This window comes from Varroa jacobsoni, unplaced genomic scaffold (genome assembly GCF_002532875.2).
Source record: "Varroa jacobsoni isolate VJ856 unplaced genomic scaffold, vjacob_1.0 scaffold_1268, whole genome shotgun sequence".
NCBI classification, from domain to species: Eukaryota; Metazoa; Arthropoda; class Arachnida; order Mesostigmata; family Varroidae; genus Varroa; species Varroa jacobsoni.
This window is the reverse complement of record NW_019214170.1, coordinates 342,583-358,939: the sequence shown is the minus strand read 5'-3', so window position 1 is coordinate 358,939 and position 16,357 is coordinate 342,583. Positions and strand designations below refer to the sequence as shown.

General features: G+C 35.8%; 4 protein-coding genes across 5 annotated transcripts in view; 2 read left to right on the top strand and 2 right to left on the bottom strand.

Annotated features, from left to right (window-relative positions):
• Positions 1–1,468: 1,468 nt before the first annotated feature.
• On the bottom strand, positions 1,469–4,072 carry mRpS6 (mitochondrial ribosomal protein S6). Its single transcript, XM_022847117.2, has 4 exons — positions 3,677–4,072; positions 3,341–3,466; positions 2,631–2,733; positions 1,469–1,910 (listed from the first exon to the last, which is right to left on the bottom strand). The coding sequence occupies exons 1-4, from the start codon at positions 3,719–3,721 to the stop codon at positions 1,753–1,755; spliced, it is 432 nt and encodes a 143-aa protein (XP_022702852.1). The 5' UTR covers positions 3,722–4,072; the 3' UTR covers positions 1,469–1,752.
• Positions 4,073–4,096: 24 nt separating this feature from the next.
• Positions 4,097–6,979, top strand: ATPsynO (ATP synthase subunit O, mitochondrial). The gene is made up of 5 exons (XM_022847116.2): positions 4,097–4,205; positions 4,500–4,547; positions 5,178–5,288; positions 5,508–5,753; positions 6,453–6,979. The coding sequence occupies exons 1-5, from the start codon at positions 4,176–4,178 to the stop codon at positions 6,651–6,653; spliced, it is 636 nt and encodes a 211-aa protein (XP_022702851.1). The 5' UTR covers positions 4,097–4,175; the 3' UTR covers positions 6,654–6,979.
• Positions 6,980–7,081: 102 nt separating this feature from the next.
• Positions 7,082–12,564, top strand: LOC111268248 (exosome complex component MTR3). The gene is made up of 8 exons (XM_022847112.2): positions 7,082–7,545; positions 7,963–8,011; positions 9,690–9,825; positions 10,213–10,372; positions 10,722–10,852; positions 11,140–11,227; positions 11,360–11,443; positions 11,678–12,564. Exons 1-8 carry the CDS (start codon positions 7,465–7,467, stop codon positions 11,765–11,767), a joined length of 819 nt encoding a protein of 272 aa, XP_022702847.1. The 5' UTR covers positions 7,082–7,464; the 3' UTR covers positions 11,768–12,564.
• A 553-nt stretch (positions 12,565–13,117) lies between these two features.
• Wbp2 (WW domain binding protein 2) overlaps positions 13,118–16,357 on the bottom strand; it is a 19,576-nt gene continuing 16,336 nt past the window's right edge. For both annotated transcript variants that reach the window (XM_086971607.1, XM_022847113.2), the window contains exons 5-7: positions 15,360–15,508; positions 14,658–14,848; positions 13,118–14,225 (exon numbers count right to left, since the gene is read on the bottom strand). In XM_086971607.1, the coding sequence (XP_086827733.1) occupies positions 14,190–14,225; positions 14,658–14,848; positions 15,360–15,508 (376 nt within the window). In that variant the 3' untranslated portion in view covers positions 13,118–14,189. The remainder of the gene's footprint in view (positions 14,226–14,657; positions 14,849–15,359; positions 15,509–16,357) is intronic.

Sequence of the window (16,357 nt, the reverse complement as noted above, 5' to 3'; positions counted from 1 at the left end):
TGTTCCCGCGTCATATCCGTATACGAGCATCTACCCACCTGTAATAATGCATTGGAACAGATTTGGCATTTTCTGGAGTGCGTCAGCGTTGCCCTAATACAAAGGGAACCCTGCCTTCAAAGCGTTCTCATACAACATAAAATCGTTATTACCATTTGAACACGCGGTATGACTCATGGGCTGGTGCGCCTTTTAAGGTATTGGTAGCACCTGATTTCTTAGGATAATGGACAGTAATCATTCACATTGAAGCAAAGTACAAAGCGCTTGCAAAATACAGACCGTAAATTCTAATGATCAGACAATTAACTTACGGATAGTAGAAAAAAAGTAAGTATAGTATCACAAACTCGACCACGGATTGCTCTTTAGCTAACAAAATCCGGGCTTTTTACTGACGCTTGTTTGACCGGGTAAGACATACAAAATAATAAAAAAAAATGAGAACTTGATTTAGACACTACCAGTCGCGACCTCTAATTAATAGGTTGTTGTTCTCATATTTCCCAGGGAAGAGCGTCAGGTCAGGTGTATTTTGTCAATATGGATGAAAGGGCAATCCGTATTGTGTTTACCTTTGTGAAAGATTTAGGATTCAGGTTACAAACATCAAGGTGGATTTAACATTATGCAGTCCTTCCCCATGTATCCCGATAGTTTAGACTTCTCGCAAGATTTCTGAATTGGAGCGTAATTGAATCACTGTTAGCGATTTCTCTTAAAAGTACGAATAAATGGTTTAGAAAGAAATTATAGCAAAATTTCATTAACTTTTTTGCAAACAGCCGAACAAAGACGCATCGAATAGCATGCACGTGTGTAATCTTAACGCATTACGTAAATATTTGGTGATGAATAAGCCCTTCTCCAAAATATGCCGCGTTCGCTTGCAACGGATTAACCCCGGTGTAATGAATGACGTGTCGAAGAACAGTTTAGAAATGAAGAGGAAAGGTTAAAGTTTGGAATAGCAAGCCGGTAACGGATGTGAATCCAGCGCTACACGTTCGAATGAAAACAATTTTAAAGGAATGGACTGAGACGAGCCCACTAGCTGAAATCCGGTTAACAAAGGTTCAATCGGCCGGAAGTGTACGGTAACTACTTCTGAGGATATGTGTAAAATGTTTCTTATCACTTACCTAGAATGAGCGAGTATATTATGCGGCCAATATTGGCCATATGAAGGACACCACTCATACGAAGCTGTCTAATTTAGCCTAGTGCATTCTTACCAAAACAGTTCTCCGTGCCACAAGTCGCTTGTTCACGGTACGTAAAATAAGTTACACAAGGCGCTGGACGAGCACTGGCTAGGTCAATCTTCCAGGGATTTACAGGTATTTTTAAATGTAAAAGAAAAACTTGTAAATAATAAGCAATTTCCAGATATATTAGAACAATAGCCTTAATATACCACCTCTGATAAAATTTAAGTGACCAAAAAAGTTAGTATATTTGAAGCGTCTTTGTTTACACAAAAATATGTTTATTTCAGTTCCAAACCCTTCATGGCACAGCGCTCGTTCCACTTAAAATTTACAGCGGTTTTAAATTCGTTGCGTTTAAAGACTAATCCTATTTCCCCTTAAAACTACTAAATTACTTACGACCTCTCTACTAATTAATGCATACGCAACTTTGCAGCATACGAAGCTTTGATTAACATTAGCTAAACGAAGACTATGATAGTTCCAATATGAAAAATACTACTTAAATATTATTACAAGTGAGTCATAATATTATCGGTATTTAAAACGGCCCTCCAACGATTCCGCCGTAACCAGGCTTCGACGGACGAGCACCTGTCTTCATAAGTTCTTGAACAGATGGCCGTTTCGCTGGGATCTGTAGTTCACCTTCTAATGTGCACTTTATGTCCTTCGGTTTCTTTACCTGAACACACCCAACTTTAAAAAAATGAAATGACTTTAAACGTACATTTTACTTATTTATGAAGTCCATCAAAATTAAGCTATATATAGCGAACGCAGAAAACATGAGACATTTGGGTTACTTGGGTGATTAATATAATACCATATCATACCAAATAATGATCCAATGCACGATGTGCAACACATGTCAGTGTTTTTTTGGACATTTTAACATTTAGAAATTAAAATATTCGTAATTAAGGCAATTTCATATTATCACTAAGGGAAAATCAAAGATTGTCCTTAGCAATATATATGCAGTGATACATTATTTTCCTCCTCATTCGCTATAAAACTCTAAAAAACTTTTTTATGAAAACGCATAATTTCTTCGCTTATTTCCCACCATATGAATTATCAACAAACGTTTCTTCATATGAATTGTATTTTGCTTATATTGGACAAGTCCACTCAGCTCTATTAACAACGAATAAGATAAGTATATCAACACATCACCACTCATTTCCAAATATCTAGTCCAAGTCCGTACTGTCTTTATTATGGTATGCAAAACACGCGCAGTCGCTTATTTTTCCAGTAGGTTACCAGTAAATCTTTTTAGAATGCGTCCAATAAAGGCAATAGGATAGGTCGTTTTAAAATGTTAGAATAAAAATATTCAATGTAAATCTGCTTGCATATTCGTGCATCTAGTATAATTCCGTTGCACAAAAACCTTCCACAAGGTTCACGTACCTTTAATAATATCTACGTCTAGTCTGACTTCTTTCAGCAATGTTTGCAATAGGGAAATGGGCGCGTCGTACTTGTACAAGATGAAAGAGCCTGTATGATGGACCTGTTGGATAATGTCCACCGTAAGAATAACAAAATAGGCCAACTTACAAACCGAGTGAATCAATGTGTCATGGTAAGCCGTTAACGTAAGACATCGTAGCCTGTTGTGAATCTGCCAGGTATTTATTATTTATTTTTTAACACGTACAACGAAAATAAATAACTATCCCGTGCCGTAAGCTTGTGAGGTACGTTGACGTTGGAGCTCGACTCACTTTAAAACAATAAATACATGTTAAATAAGCTAACTGCACTCATCAACATCAATGTATATATCGTTATAAAAGAATGATGTATATCAACGAATTAGTTATATTACATGAACGGCTCACAAAAAAATCTCTAACATATCATGTGGTTTCTTTTAAATACATTCTTTTAAATTAAGTTTCAATAGGAAGTATACGAATCCATAAGCTACATTACAAAGGAAATAAGTTTCAGTGAAAGAAACAACAATACAAGATACAGGTGAAATAAGCTTGCATATAGAACGCGATGATAGGGTTTCTTTCATGGTGTATGCAGCTTGTTTTCATTATTTACAAAAATTTGGTTTTTTAAATTTTTTACCACGGATTTTACCTAAAATCACATCGTAAAAATACCTTTCCATGAGACGAGGTTTTGTGGGCAAGCTCACGGTTTAGACCGATATTTTGGATAGAACGAAGTAGTGCTCCATTGTCGAGAAGTAACTGTCCCATTCTTTTCATAGTAGCAATCGTTTGGGTCTGGAATATAAAGAGGCAGGAGAGGAAACAGTGTGAAATTATCACGTAGGTCTACCGCGTGTTTCTAATAGAGTAGTTAATGATATAATAACTTTACTTAACATTCCAAATACGTAAGAGAATTGGTTTGCATGTAAATACTTCAAAAATACATAGTGTGTAAAGCATTATGCCAAAATATATGCAACTGTGATTAGGAGTCAGACTTACCTCCTTCATAGATCGCATAACCACCAGCAATTCGTAGAGTGGCATAGTATAATTTTTTTTATAATAAATATGAAAGTGTATAAGTACGATAACTGAGACAAGTCTGGTTTAGTCTATATTAAACCACTTTTCACAGCTTAGAGAAAAGCACTTTATGAACAGCAGAAATAATTCCGAGATTCGCGGGGCGCTACCATGCGTTAGCTAGGATGAACTTCGTTCGATTCTAAAGAACAGTAGCCGCCCAAAATTTTTACGCACAGGTAGGCGTTCGTAGGAGCCTCTTTTAATAGCCTGGCTTACCTAGCTTTATAAATTGCTCAGTTAATATATAATAATAAAGCAAATCATGATATTCCCTATTTTATAGCATAAAATCTAAGATCGTTTATTCTTTCGTAATGGTTGCGGTCCTTCTGTTTGTTTACGACAGTAACTGTTGTCGTAAGGATTCTTGGTCTTCATTTGTTCACAAGTGGTGACCTCTCATTGTCGAGCCATGGCTTTGCTTCAGAGGAACGCTATTTATGTAAGTTTAACGAATATGTTCAATATAAAAGTGTGAATTTCTTTCCAAACTTATCCTAATAATGATAAATTCACCCGAGCAACATCTGAGCAAAAGTAGTAATCATTTTACTTGTTTTGCTATGTGCAGTTCAACCTTCAACAGTGTTTCGAAGCTGCAGAAGAAACTTTATTTTTATAGTCATAAAATGTTCAATTCAGCCATATGTACTTCTTGGCTTGTAATTGATTTGTATAACAGTTTGTGAAAAGTGGTATTAATATTATTTGTTTCTTTTTAAAATTTTTTCCACAGGCCGTCCGGCAATTCTCCATGAATGCTGCGTCGAAGCAGCTTGTTAAGGTGAGTCGAGAAGGGTTCACATTACTGTCCTAATGCGATATTAATTAAGTCTTACCCAATGAACATTTCTACAACTAGAACATTGTACTGAAATAGTTATTTTACCTTACGTTATTGTAGTTTGGCCTATCCATAATTCAGCTACCGTGAACAATTGTGGATCACAATGTTAGTATATTTTGCATGTCCTTTTAATAGGAATGGAACTTGCCTTTTTATGCGGCATTACTCCATTTACATAATGATTATGCCTCATTGACTTCGGTATTTTGTCTAATTCCGACGACCATTTGTTCAGCTAGTCAGGTCGCTTTCATCGTCATTCAGGAAAGATCCTTTTAAATTTTAGTCAATCACTTTCTGTTTCAAATATATTATGTAAAGGAATGTAATACAGAAATTAAATATGAAATTAAATGTATAGCTCGTTTAACTTCACAACTGAATTTCATTTTTGAAATAATTTCTTCTGATACCCTATATATATATATAGGGTATCAGAAGGTATATATATATATATATATATATAAACGTGGAATATTTACGGAAACTACAAATTATATTACAGCGCTCTTTGTTTAAAAAGAATTACATACAACATGCCTAATGCGACAATGACATGTGTTACAGCCACCGATTGCGATTTTTGGCATCGAAGGCCGCTATGCCAATGCACTGTACTCCGCGGCTTCAAAACAGAAGAACCTTGCAGTCGTTGAGAAGGACCTTCTTAAAGTCAAGGTACATACGAGTTTTCGTTTTCTTCTTCAAGTAGGCTAAAGTGTTAAAAACCAGTACGCAATATTGATTCTTTATAAGAACAATTAGTCATACTTATATCTGTATGCACACATACAGCATTTAATTCGTTAAATCAAAGGAAAGGAATTTTGAAGTTCCTATCACGTATCTTTTATTATTTTTGTCATATATTCCATGATGTACTTCCGCTTTTTACAGGCCGCGATTAAGTCAGATAAGAAACTAGCGGAGTTTCTATGTAACCCGTTGATTAAAAAAACCCTCAAGAAGCAAGCGATTGAGGAGGGTTTGAAGAAAAACAACTACAACCCTCTAACCATTAACATGCTGGGCGCTATGGCGGAAAATGGCCGCATGAATTATGCGAATGCCATTATCACTGCTTTTTCGAAAATCATGTCTGCCGAGCGTGGGGAGGTTTTGTGCGAGGTCACCACTGCCAAGGTATTTATTTGGCATTATACGGTCATAGGTTTTCAGGGTTATAAAAAATATGAATGACGAACCCCGAAAACACCCTTTAGAGATGCAAGGCAAGGTGCTGTCATTTAGTTTTAAACACACAGGGTAGTAGTTAATGGGATCGTTCACATTAAAAAGGGCTAAGTATCGCATCGTAATGCAAAATATCTGTGTAAACTATAAATATAACATAAATAAATATACATAAATAAGTTGCGTAAGACGCGCTTCTTTTTTTTACTTAACATGATGACTGACATCTTTGTATTTCAGTACGTTGTTTCTGTCAGAGTTAGAAATTAATGATGAGCTGACTTGCTTGATATTTTCGTAAAGGACGCTTAGGAGCACGAATACTTTTAACCAATATTTGTTTAACCAGCATTTAATTACACTAAATCCTAACATTTTAAGACCCTGTTCTTTCCGCATAAACAGTCAGCGGTATGATTGATTTGTGTAGGTTTATGTTCAACTTATTTTTAACATCCCATATTGTCGAAATGACTTACCATCAACAAGTACAGTAGAATTCACATTAAACCTGGAAGTAGTCTTCAACATAAAATTGGCACACATATACTATAGTTTTCTTTATATCCTGCTTTGCAAACTCCATTCTCATGCACAATTTCTATTGCGTATAGCTTTACAGAAAATATCACCATTTGTTTATTTCAGCCTTTGGATGACGCGAGTGAAAAAGAGCTTCAAACGGCGCTGTCTGCTTTTACAAAAAAAGGAGAAAAAATTCTGTTGACAAAGAAGATAGATCCTTCAATCTTGGGCGGAATGGTCGTGTCGATCGGTGACAAATACGTTGATATGTCTATAGCTACTAAGATTAAAACGTACACAAAGATCATCAAGGACGCCGTTTAAATGACTGCGGCCTCTTTTAGCACTTTGCATACAGATAAGAAACAATTAAAGAAAAGTGAATTATGAGTGGTTAGAAAAAAGGAAAAGTTTACAACTACGCGATCTTCCGGAATAAAAAGTAGTAAGCATTCAAAGATGCAGCTGTTTTCGGAGGCAGATCAGATAAACGAAAAGCGAAAAATATTAAACGCAGTTTATGGCGATTGATTAGCAATCGCTATTAATGGTAGTACAACGTGCCGTGCGATGAATTCACTAGCAAGGAAGAGTATCTCATATTGTCATCCGGTAAGCCAAAGTAAATAAAGATAAAATATATCAAAACATGCGTGCGATTTTCAGTTAATCCCCAAAGTCTGGGTTGACAGGATGATTAATTTCCAAAATATCTAAGTTATAAAATCACAAAAATAAATATGAGTCAAAAATTTGTCTGCTCCTTATATATTTATAGAAATAGTTCCAAGAGCACACGTTATGCTCATCGATTTTATGTTATATACATATATACTTTTAATTCACTCTACTAATCGAGCATCTAAGAGGGCGCAACTAAGTATTAAATAGTGATTAAATAGTCGCATTAAATGAAATAAATATTTGCATGAGTTAAAACATGGCGACATATCACGTCGTCTGCACATATAGTAAACAGGCAGCTAGTGTAAACATTAATAATAAGAAACAGTCGTCGGGCTGCCAGTCGAGCATCTCACGTGCAGGATAGTGCGTGCCACTATTTACAGATTGCCTTAGAAAATTAATTATTCGGAAACAGCCGTGCTCGCTCAGGTTTATCTGAGTTGCAGCCATGAACGTAGACAAAAGGACAAAGGCCCCTGCTTCGGTTCCATACCAACAGTTTCAACAACAACCGAAAAACCCTAAAAAAGTGAGTAGACAAAAATTACAATTTTAGGGGAAATTAGAATAATTATATTTATGCAAAATCGTTCGCTATCAATATTTAGTACTCAGATACGATAACCCTTGCTAAATATTTACTGAAAACTGACTCCGCAACAATGAATTTAATAATAAAATTGTTACTGTCATAAAATAAAAGTGATCATCATTTTGAGCATTTGGAATGATGAATTTATGGATGCTCGGTAGCTTTGCTAACAAGCTAAACTTGCTAAAAATTGCTAACAAGCAGACTACAACATAATACTTCCTTCGTGTGCCATGTCTTAAAAATTTAAAAGTTTCGCTAAACTTTTAAATTTTAAACCTGAGACAATGAACCTTTGAATGGTTATGTGAAGCTCTAATCTAATTTTAATCCTAAGCGCATTTCGGATTTTAGTTCTTACAACGCGGCGATGGACGGCAAGATGATGAGCTCAAACCTCGAAGTAAGTAATTATGAACATTTAACAACATCAATTTTCCGAGTCCCATTTACTATGACATCTTGCGCCACTCACGTTTTGAACGACTCGTATGTAAAGGTTGCAGTAAAATTTAGAGGATGTTAGATAAAGATGAAATACCTCTTCATCAGTATAGATTAGTGTTTTATTAAAAAAGATAAGTGATCATTTGTTGTATCCTATTTCAGCAGAAGCATTTCTTAAATACTATTTTATTCAATGAAGCTGCTGTTTTCCGATTTTTGTTAATTTTATTTTAATAAATGTATCCATTCGGATTATAACTCTTTTCGAGCTGACGAAATTTAGGGAAATCGAACAAGAATTTGAACCCTGTTGCGAGCTGGCTCATACCAACCATAATCTCACATCAGATTATTAATATTTCCGAGCCCATAATCTTGCATCCGCACTCGACACCTAAATCAAAGTATTATATATTTTAATGCAAAACGTTTTCGAAACGTATCGTTTCTAATAATAACTTGCTTATCTGGTAGTACGTTGAATCATGAGAAAATACTCAGTTATTGCGGATAAATTCAAATCGTGCTACTGCAAGTGTAACGTTAATCTACAGTGAGAAAGGTACTAGAAATCAAGTCATGGTTTTCATTGTATCACTGCTTCTTCAGTTTCAAAATCAAATACTTCGGTCTGAATTACAATAATCGTAGTTCACCAATATTGATACTCCAAGGAGGAGAGCACGCAATGCTTGCAATTGTTTAGATCCCGCTTTAAGAGTCGTCTCTTCCACTCTTATCTTTCTATATATATTTTGCATTGCACATATAATAGTTACTGCATGTTAATTGACAGACTCATTAAAAGATTCATTTCTAATGAATGAGAAATTATAAAATTATTATCAGTAATTATAAATGATAAAAAAAAACGTAGAACGTAATAAATCTGTTGTGCTCGGTCTGCTTTTATAGGAATCTCTTTTTAGATATCCATAATCACATCAACCACTAAGTGAAGGTTAAAAAAGAATTACATAAAAAACTGCATACATTTGAATATGCGTAATTTTATTCCAAATCCTCGTTGTACAATTGTACCGAAATAATCTTATATGAATCTTTGTTTGAATATCTGATCAGCTTCACGTGCCATCATACCTCACTTGAAAATAAGTAACCAAATGGATCAGCTGCATATTGATGAAAATTCTTATTAAAAAAATTTCAAGAAATGAAGCAATCGAATGACAATAATCACTGCCTCTTTGATTTTTAATTGAACGCCTACTTGTTGAGCACGTGGAGCTGTTAGACATTTAAAATCTACATTAAAGGTTTTAATTTATGAAGCACAAGCGCAGAATGCGCATGGCTCGAGTGGCTACGCTCGTTCAATTCAAACTCGATTATAATAATAATAATCTCAATTTATACAGTTCGTCCGTAAATGATACGTATAGAACGGCCTTATATAACATAACAGACAACTTGAAGAATAGCAACTAAATTTTATGATGTTCAATCAGTAATAATAGGCATAGGCTGTTCCTACGGTCATCCTTGCCGTCATCATTTGTGTAACAGCCAACACGTTTAATAAACGGAAAATTAGGTATGATACGCTTAGGCGTAAATATAACAATGCTGAACGTATGCTAATCATGTCTTTATGATGTTATTGGTTTATTTAGAGCTAGAAGCAGGTCTTGTAAGTGAAACATCAGGCTCTGGCTTTGTTGAGCACGGTTCTACAAAGGTTGTGGCAGCCGTGTTCGGCCCTCGGGAGGTCACTAGACGGAAAGAATTTTCGCTCCAAGCACAACTCAGGTAAATAAAAGGAACATTGATGTAAATGAAGTGCTGTCGCATTTTGCCTTCTGTAAAGACGAATCTAGAGAAATGAGAAGTAGAACACAGTTAGTGAAATAAAGACAAAAGGGTTAACTATCGAACGTAAAGCAGGATATCGAACATTGTACTATAATATCAGCGCCTTTTAGCAACCGGGAGAAGCTTTACTACTGAAAAAAGGGTGTCTCTATATTATAGCTCTTTACTCAAACGAAATTACTAGGAAGTATTTTACGGAACCATTACGTGTAGATAATATATATATATGCCAAATGAACATGTTTCACATATATTGCCGTTGTAATTGTTTGTAACGTTTTTTTTTATTATTATGTATTTATTTTATTATTAAACGAATTATAGATGTGTGTTTAAATTTGCTCCATACGCAAATGCTGGCGTATCTGCACGTGGGGCTGATACATTGACTCTCGCAGAGCAGCGAAATTCGCAATGGCTCGAAGAAGCACTGCGACCAGTTGTCCAGCTTCGGAGATACCCAAAAGCAGCAATCGATATCCAGGTATTGTTTTACATAAAATGTCTATTTATCCACTGATGAATAAAGGCAGCTAAAATGAGACAGTGCAATACACAACCCAAAGTGGCTTCACTTAAGTACAGTACTTTGTGATTTTAACATAAAGCAGTGTAGGTGTTTTTACTAAGTTGGTTACTAGGCAGTTATAGACATACTCATAAAAAATGAAATAATTAGAGTTCAAACGAAATTACGAGGATTTGCTCATACCTTGGTATTTGAAATTTCCAGAAGAGCTTTTCAGAAAAAAAAGTAGTTTCGTACGTGGCTCAAATTGATAAAATGAATAGAATTATATCTAAAAAAATCCATGTTTTAAATTATTTTCTAGGTGATCTGTTTGGAAAATGATGGCGGAGCTCTCTCCTGCGCGCTTACGGCGTGTGGTTTAGCTTTGGCGTCATCTGGAATTGAACTGTTCGACCAGGTTATTGGAGTCAATCTAAGAGTTCATGGCAACAGGTTAGCAACAAAGGTGGACCTACCTGCAGTAGTTGCAATTAGTATTATCTGCTTCAAAAGGTATCAAACCTTTAAAACCACAAATAGGTGATAGAACAGTAAACGGCTCCTTACTGAAAATCATACTATTAGTTAACCTTACAGTTTGTTCCATTACATTTTGAACTTTTTATTAAAACTATTATTATTATAGTGTTAAGTCAAATTATAACGAATTCTGGATCCATCGGGCGCTAACAAAGGAAATGATTAAAACTTTTTTACATGTATTGCTCATATTTTGATAGGATTCTTATGGACCCAACGCGAGAAGAAGAAGACCTTGCTTCACCCAGCGAAGGAACATTTGGGAATGTGACCATTGGATTTATGCCGGTAACTTTTGTAAACATTTGTGGAACCAATTAGATAATGAAAAACCTCAATTAAGCATCTTTTGTCTTGACGGTTTCATTAATCAATCACTGAAAGCAAGTTCCAATACCTATGATTTGTATGTAAGTTTAGGTTCTTCGGCAAATCACAGGACTACTTCAAACAGGAGATTCTGAGCCAGCAGGTCTTTCCCAACACGTCGGGGCTCTAGTCAAGGTAAAAGAATATTAAATATTGTGTCGTATGCTGGAGCTGTAGAGCATGTAGTTTTCTTTGATGTGTATTTAACAGTTATTTGTGAATGCTTTATACACTTTAGCGACACGAAACATTATATTCAAATATTTTTCGCATTATATATAATGTAGTACATCGGCAATACATATTTTTAAATCGAAGGTTTTTTTAAATTTATGGTTAGTTTTGTAATGGTTTATTTTCGTATTCCAGGTAGCGGATCAAGTAACACCATTAGTAAATGAGTGTCTCATCAACTTCGGTAAAATACAGGAAAAACTAAGTTCCTTACAGCTAGATTAATCAAAAGAATTACTACACTGGGTGTACTTCATTCTAAGTTTATGAGTTTAATAAAAGAGCAAAGATACGGCGCTTAAGAGAAAAGAGGAGCCATAGAAGAGGAGATACGGATATGGACAACTTTAGAGATCGTCGAGGATTCAACAGTTTTTATAGAAGGCCATTGATTATGTGATCATAGTAACACCGTTGACAAGTGCTAGCTGTTTCGTGCCAAAACAGGTGAATTTCCGTAAATTCAAGGCGGAGCTCACTCTGACTATTAAAATAGGAGACATCGTAAGCCGTATGTGGAGGTCAGCAGTACACATATGGTAGAATTTAAGGCAACGAAAGTACTGCATGGTTGCATGGACGTAGGTTCAAATGGACGGACCGAAAGACAGATATGATCTAGTTATTGTATTTACTGTTTACCAGTGGGCGGTGCTAAGTACAAAAAATAACTATTATGGGTTATTAGAAAGTTATACAGGAATTCGTTATTTAAAATTCTGTCTATCGCGAGGTTAATATTTAGAGGGCGTAAGAAGTACGCATGAATTAAAATTTAATTGTAGTTTAAGTGGCATAAAGGAGGTAGCACGTACTGTATAAAAATAATGCATTTACTGACATTTAATTCTCGATAATGGCTTAAGAGAACCGATTAGTAAGACGTGCAATGTAGATAATTAACAAATTATGAAAATGGCACTAGTCAATGATTCTTAGCACTGTACCAAGCATAGTAATTCATGTATGTGACACAATTCTGTGTGTCGATCGATGAATTTCAGTAAAAATATTTAAGCATACTAACTGCGTTTTATCGGTATTTGGTATCGTGATAGGAAACTGTAATGTTACAAAAAAGTTTACGAACCTATTTTACATTTTAATACTGTACAGCAATGGCTGTAGTGAATTATATAGTCAGTTATAAAACCTTGATCACTCTAATAGATTTTTGCGAACTCGGTTCGCCTATATTTGACGGTTCAGAAGTATGATTTCAAAATAGTACGTTGTCCCGGAATATGCTAAATTTGTGCTGGCAGGGTAACCTTCTACCAAGCAAAATTTAAAACTTTGTCACCTTCTCTTAATAACCATATTTTAGACCGCGTACAAAATAAATGCACGTTACACGCTTCTGTACTGGAGTTAAGGGTTCAACATTTTTTTTAAGCTGTTTGCGTGTGTGATTGCGTGGAGTGATCGTATTGTTTTTACATAGGTTAGGAAAATTATTATCGACAACATGTAGACTCATACGCAATAGTTGGCTAGGTGCCAATAGGCTTGCTAAATTTTTTTGAGCAGATAATCATTAAAACATACCTTCCCTAAAATAAATAATCTTTAGTATATAGTTGTTCACATTGTGGAAACTGAAACTCTCTGTATACTGATTTATTGTCTACTAACTCCAAAAAACTACCATAACGATTGTAAAGCTTTGATCATTTATTTCCAATTCCGGTGTGTCCGATGTTGGCAACTTATCGCGTAAAGATGGATAATACGCGTAAGCCACCCCGAAATGAAACGAACACACTGTCATTGGAGAAACACCTATTTCGTAAATTGTCATCTGTTTTTTGAAAGCACGAAGTTATTAACAACGTAGTGACGTACATGATATTCAGACGACTACGATATTTAGACCAATGCATCACATACACATGTATACCGACTCTGCTAACATCGACCGTATCGATGCTGCACCGGTTAAAATGTAAATATATGCTTTCTTTCATTATATACTCTCTTGAAGCTATGCGGTTAGTGCGCCTATTGCGCTGGTGACACGAGGTTCGCTTAGCAGCTTTGTTCTTTGTAAATGTATGAATTAATAACAGGATTGGTTGTCTAAAATAGTAGTGCGTTTTTCTTACACGGCAACCTTTGGTAGGCATAGTGCAGTCGCACCACAAGAATTAGTATACGAAGTTACGCATTTTATTAGGATTCCGTAGCTTTTTCTGTCGCCAAAATATTAATTGACAATCAAATATTTTTGCTTACGATTTGTTCTTGTTGCAAACATTTTTCGTAAAATACCTCTGTGTACGGCTTTTCCGCTGCCTCAATTGTACCGTGTCTTAAATAAAAATGATATTTAGTATTTCTTTTTCTAACAAACTCTGCATAACAGCTTTCTGACGTTAAGCAAAAACATACATTAACCTTCAAATTTATTTGTGCAGCAGAACAATCCTGCAGCAGTATTGCACAATCGTTGCAATATCTGATTCCGCATTGACGTTTTGTAGTGTCCCCGTATCTTTGGAAAAGTCTTGACATGATTGTTCTCTTCACCAGACTCAATGTCACCACGGAAGCAAAAGATCAACTGTTATGATGAGAATAAAAGCCACCGTATAAAGTAGTCCGTAGCCGAAAGGGTCTCCACTAAAAGTAGCTCGTGTGCTGCAGTTTACGCTGTCTTTGACTCGAACGTGGGGTAAAATCCCTTGAGAAGATAAGTTTTACCGTTAGTCATTGTAAATTTGGTAGATTATTTGGTAGATTCAACAGAATTAAAGTTAGTAATACTAAGAATTATGCTGATTTATGAATAATCATTTGAAGCCATCGAATCTCACATACATACGAATATGATCGTTCTTTTCACCACGTTGGAAAAATGTTTCGCACATGCTGTACATACTGCTCTATTCTAATCCCGCGTACTGCTTAAGATGGGTAGACCTACAACAGATACCTTTAACCCATTTACGACTTTAAAACAATTTGTAACATGCATAGTTGCAACACAAATGATACAAAAAAAAGCATGCATGTTTTCCGCGCATGCCGAGTCAGTTCCGCAAGGACAGCGCCTACGCCTTGTTGATTTTTTAGTTATAACAATACCAAGCCAAGTACCCTATTTGTTCCTTACCTGATTATTATCGCGATTGGTTGCCGGTTGGTCCGGGGCAGAAGCATGCGCGTAAGCAGTCCCGCTGTTAGGGGTTACGTAAGCTGGTGGTGGAGCCACGTAGGCTGGTGGTGGTCCCAGTTCTGAGGATCCCGCCGTTCCCATGACACCAGGATAGGGAGGAGGTTGTTCTACTGTGTACACTTGATTCGCTGCAGATTGAACAGTTAAGATAACAGTGTACGAAAGACTCATTGTTTTAAGCATATATATATATATATATATATATTAGTAAATTAATAATAATAATAAATAGTAATTAATTAAACATGCATATTAAAGACTTATTCGTATTTGTTTTATATTGCATCATATTTGTGTATTGATCAATATGTGTTACAATTTAAATATTTCTTTCATTATGACGATGATCAACAAAGCATAAACTAATCGTCTTGAATAACCATTTAAAGTTTTTCTTAAATTAACACGGGCGCAAACCCTAGTTTTTAAAGCCAGCATACGAATTTCTGCTCGTTTGAGGCTTTGGCCGTTCCAAATTAATGCATAATATTAATGCGTGTCATTCTGAATTGACAAGACCATATACTACTTCTCAGTTTTTCGTTGCATATAGCCTCTCTGTTAGTAATACAGCTGCATGCAACTGATGCATTATGCATAAAATATTAGTGAGGGTTTAGTTATTCTGTGGTAACTTGCCTGGTGGATGCTCAGGGAAAACATTAGTGGGTATGTAAAAACCATAGGGCGCGGGACCCTGTGGAGCCATGTACGCGCCAGGCATGGCATTGACGTATGGGTATTGCGTTGGTGGCCTTAATGGATACGGGGGAATTTCACCTATGTACCTGCGTAAAACCAAGTAACATAATTAGAAACATGAGGTCAACTTTTAGTAATCCATTAATTTTTTGAATTCATTGAGAGAAATTGACACTTAATTGATACCAAAGGTACTTCAAATACTACGTGCTTGAAGGTCCGGAACCTTAGAAAAACCGCGCATACACAAGAAACAGTCAATAAGTAAACATTTTGCCACTCAATCATAAAGGGAACTTTTCAGTTAATATCGGTTGCTGTGATAATATCAGTGTTAAGTTGGCTACTACCCACATTCTATCCATCTTGGATGGAAATAAAAGATTGTTGATGTAACGGGTGATGCGATGTGCATGGAAAGACGAATCTTTTCGCGATTTGTAGGCTTTTCCTTAGTTGTAGGAGCATCTGCGTTACTCTCTTTGCCACCGCTATTTTTTTATACTACACTGAACTCGGTTTAGGACGGTAAACAAATTTGGTAGTCATCGCGGAAAGTTAAGGTTTACACGAAAATCCTAGCGCTGGAAGAATATATTTACCAAAATAAAAATCAAACTTGTAACATGTCATAAGTCAATGAAGGAAACGATGAAGCTCGGTAGCGCCAAGGTGAATGGTACACGTGTTTAATAACTTGCAGACGAACGAGAAAATTTGTTATTCGGTACTACGTTTTGGGTCATAATACAGGGCTTTACCAAACAATTTGAGTACAATCTAAATGCCGTCTCCGCTTTCATGCTATAGGCCCCAACATTTGAGCGATGCTAAGTGAATACCGCACTTGCTTACAGATGCTTACGCCTGGTAGGTTTACCACGCTTAACGTAATTTTCGAAAATGGACATCCAGGGTTTATGAAATCTAAGAGC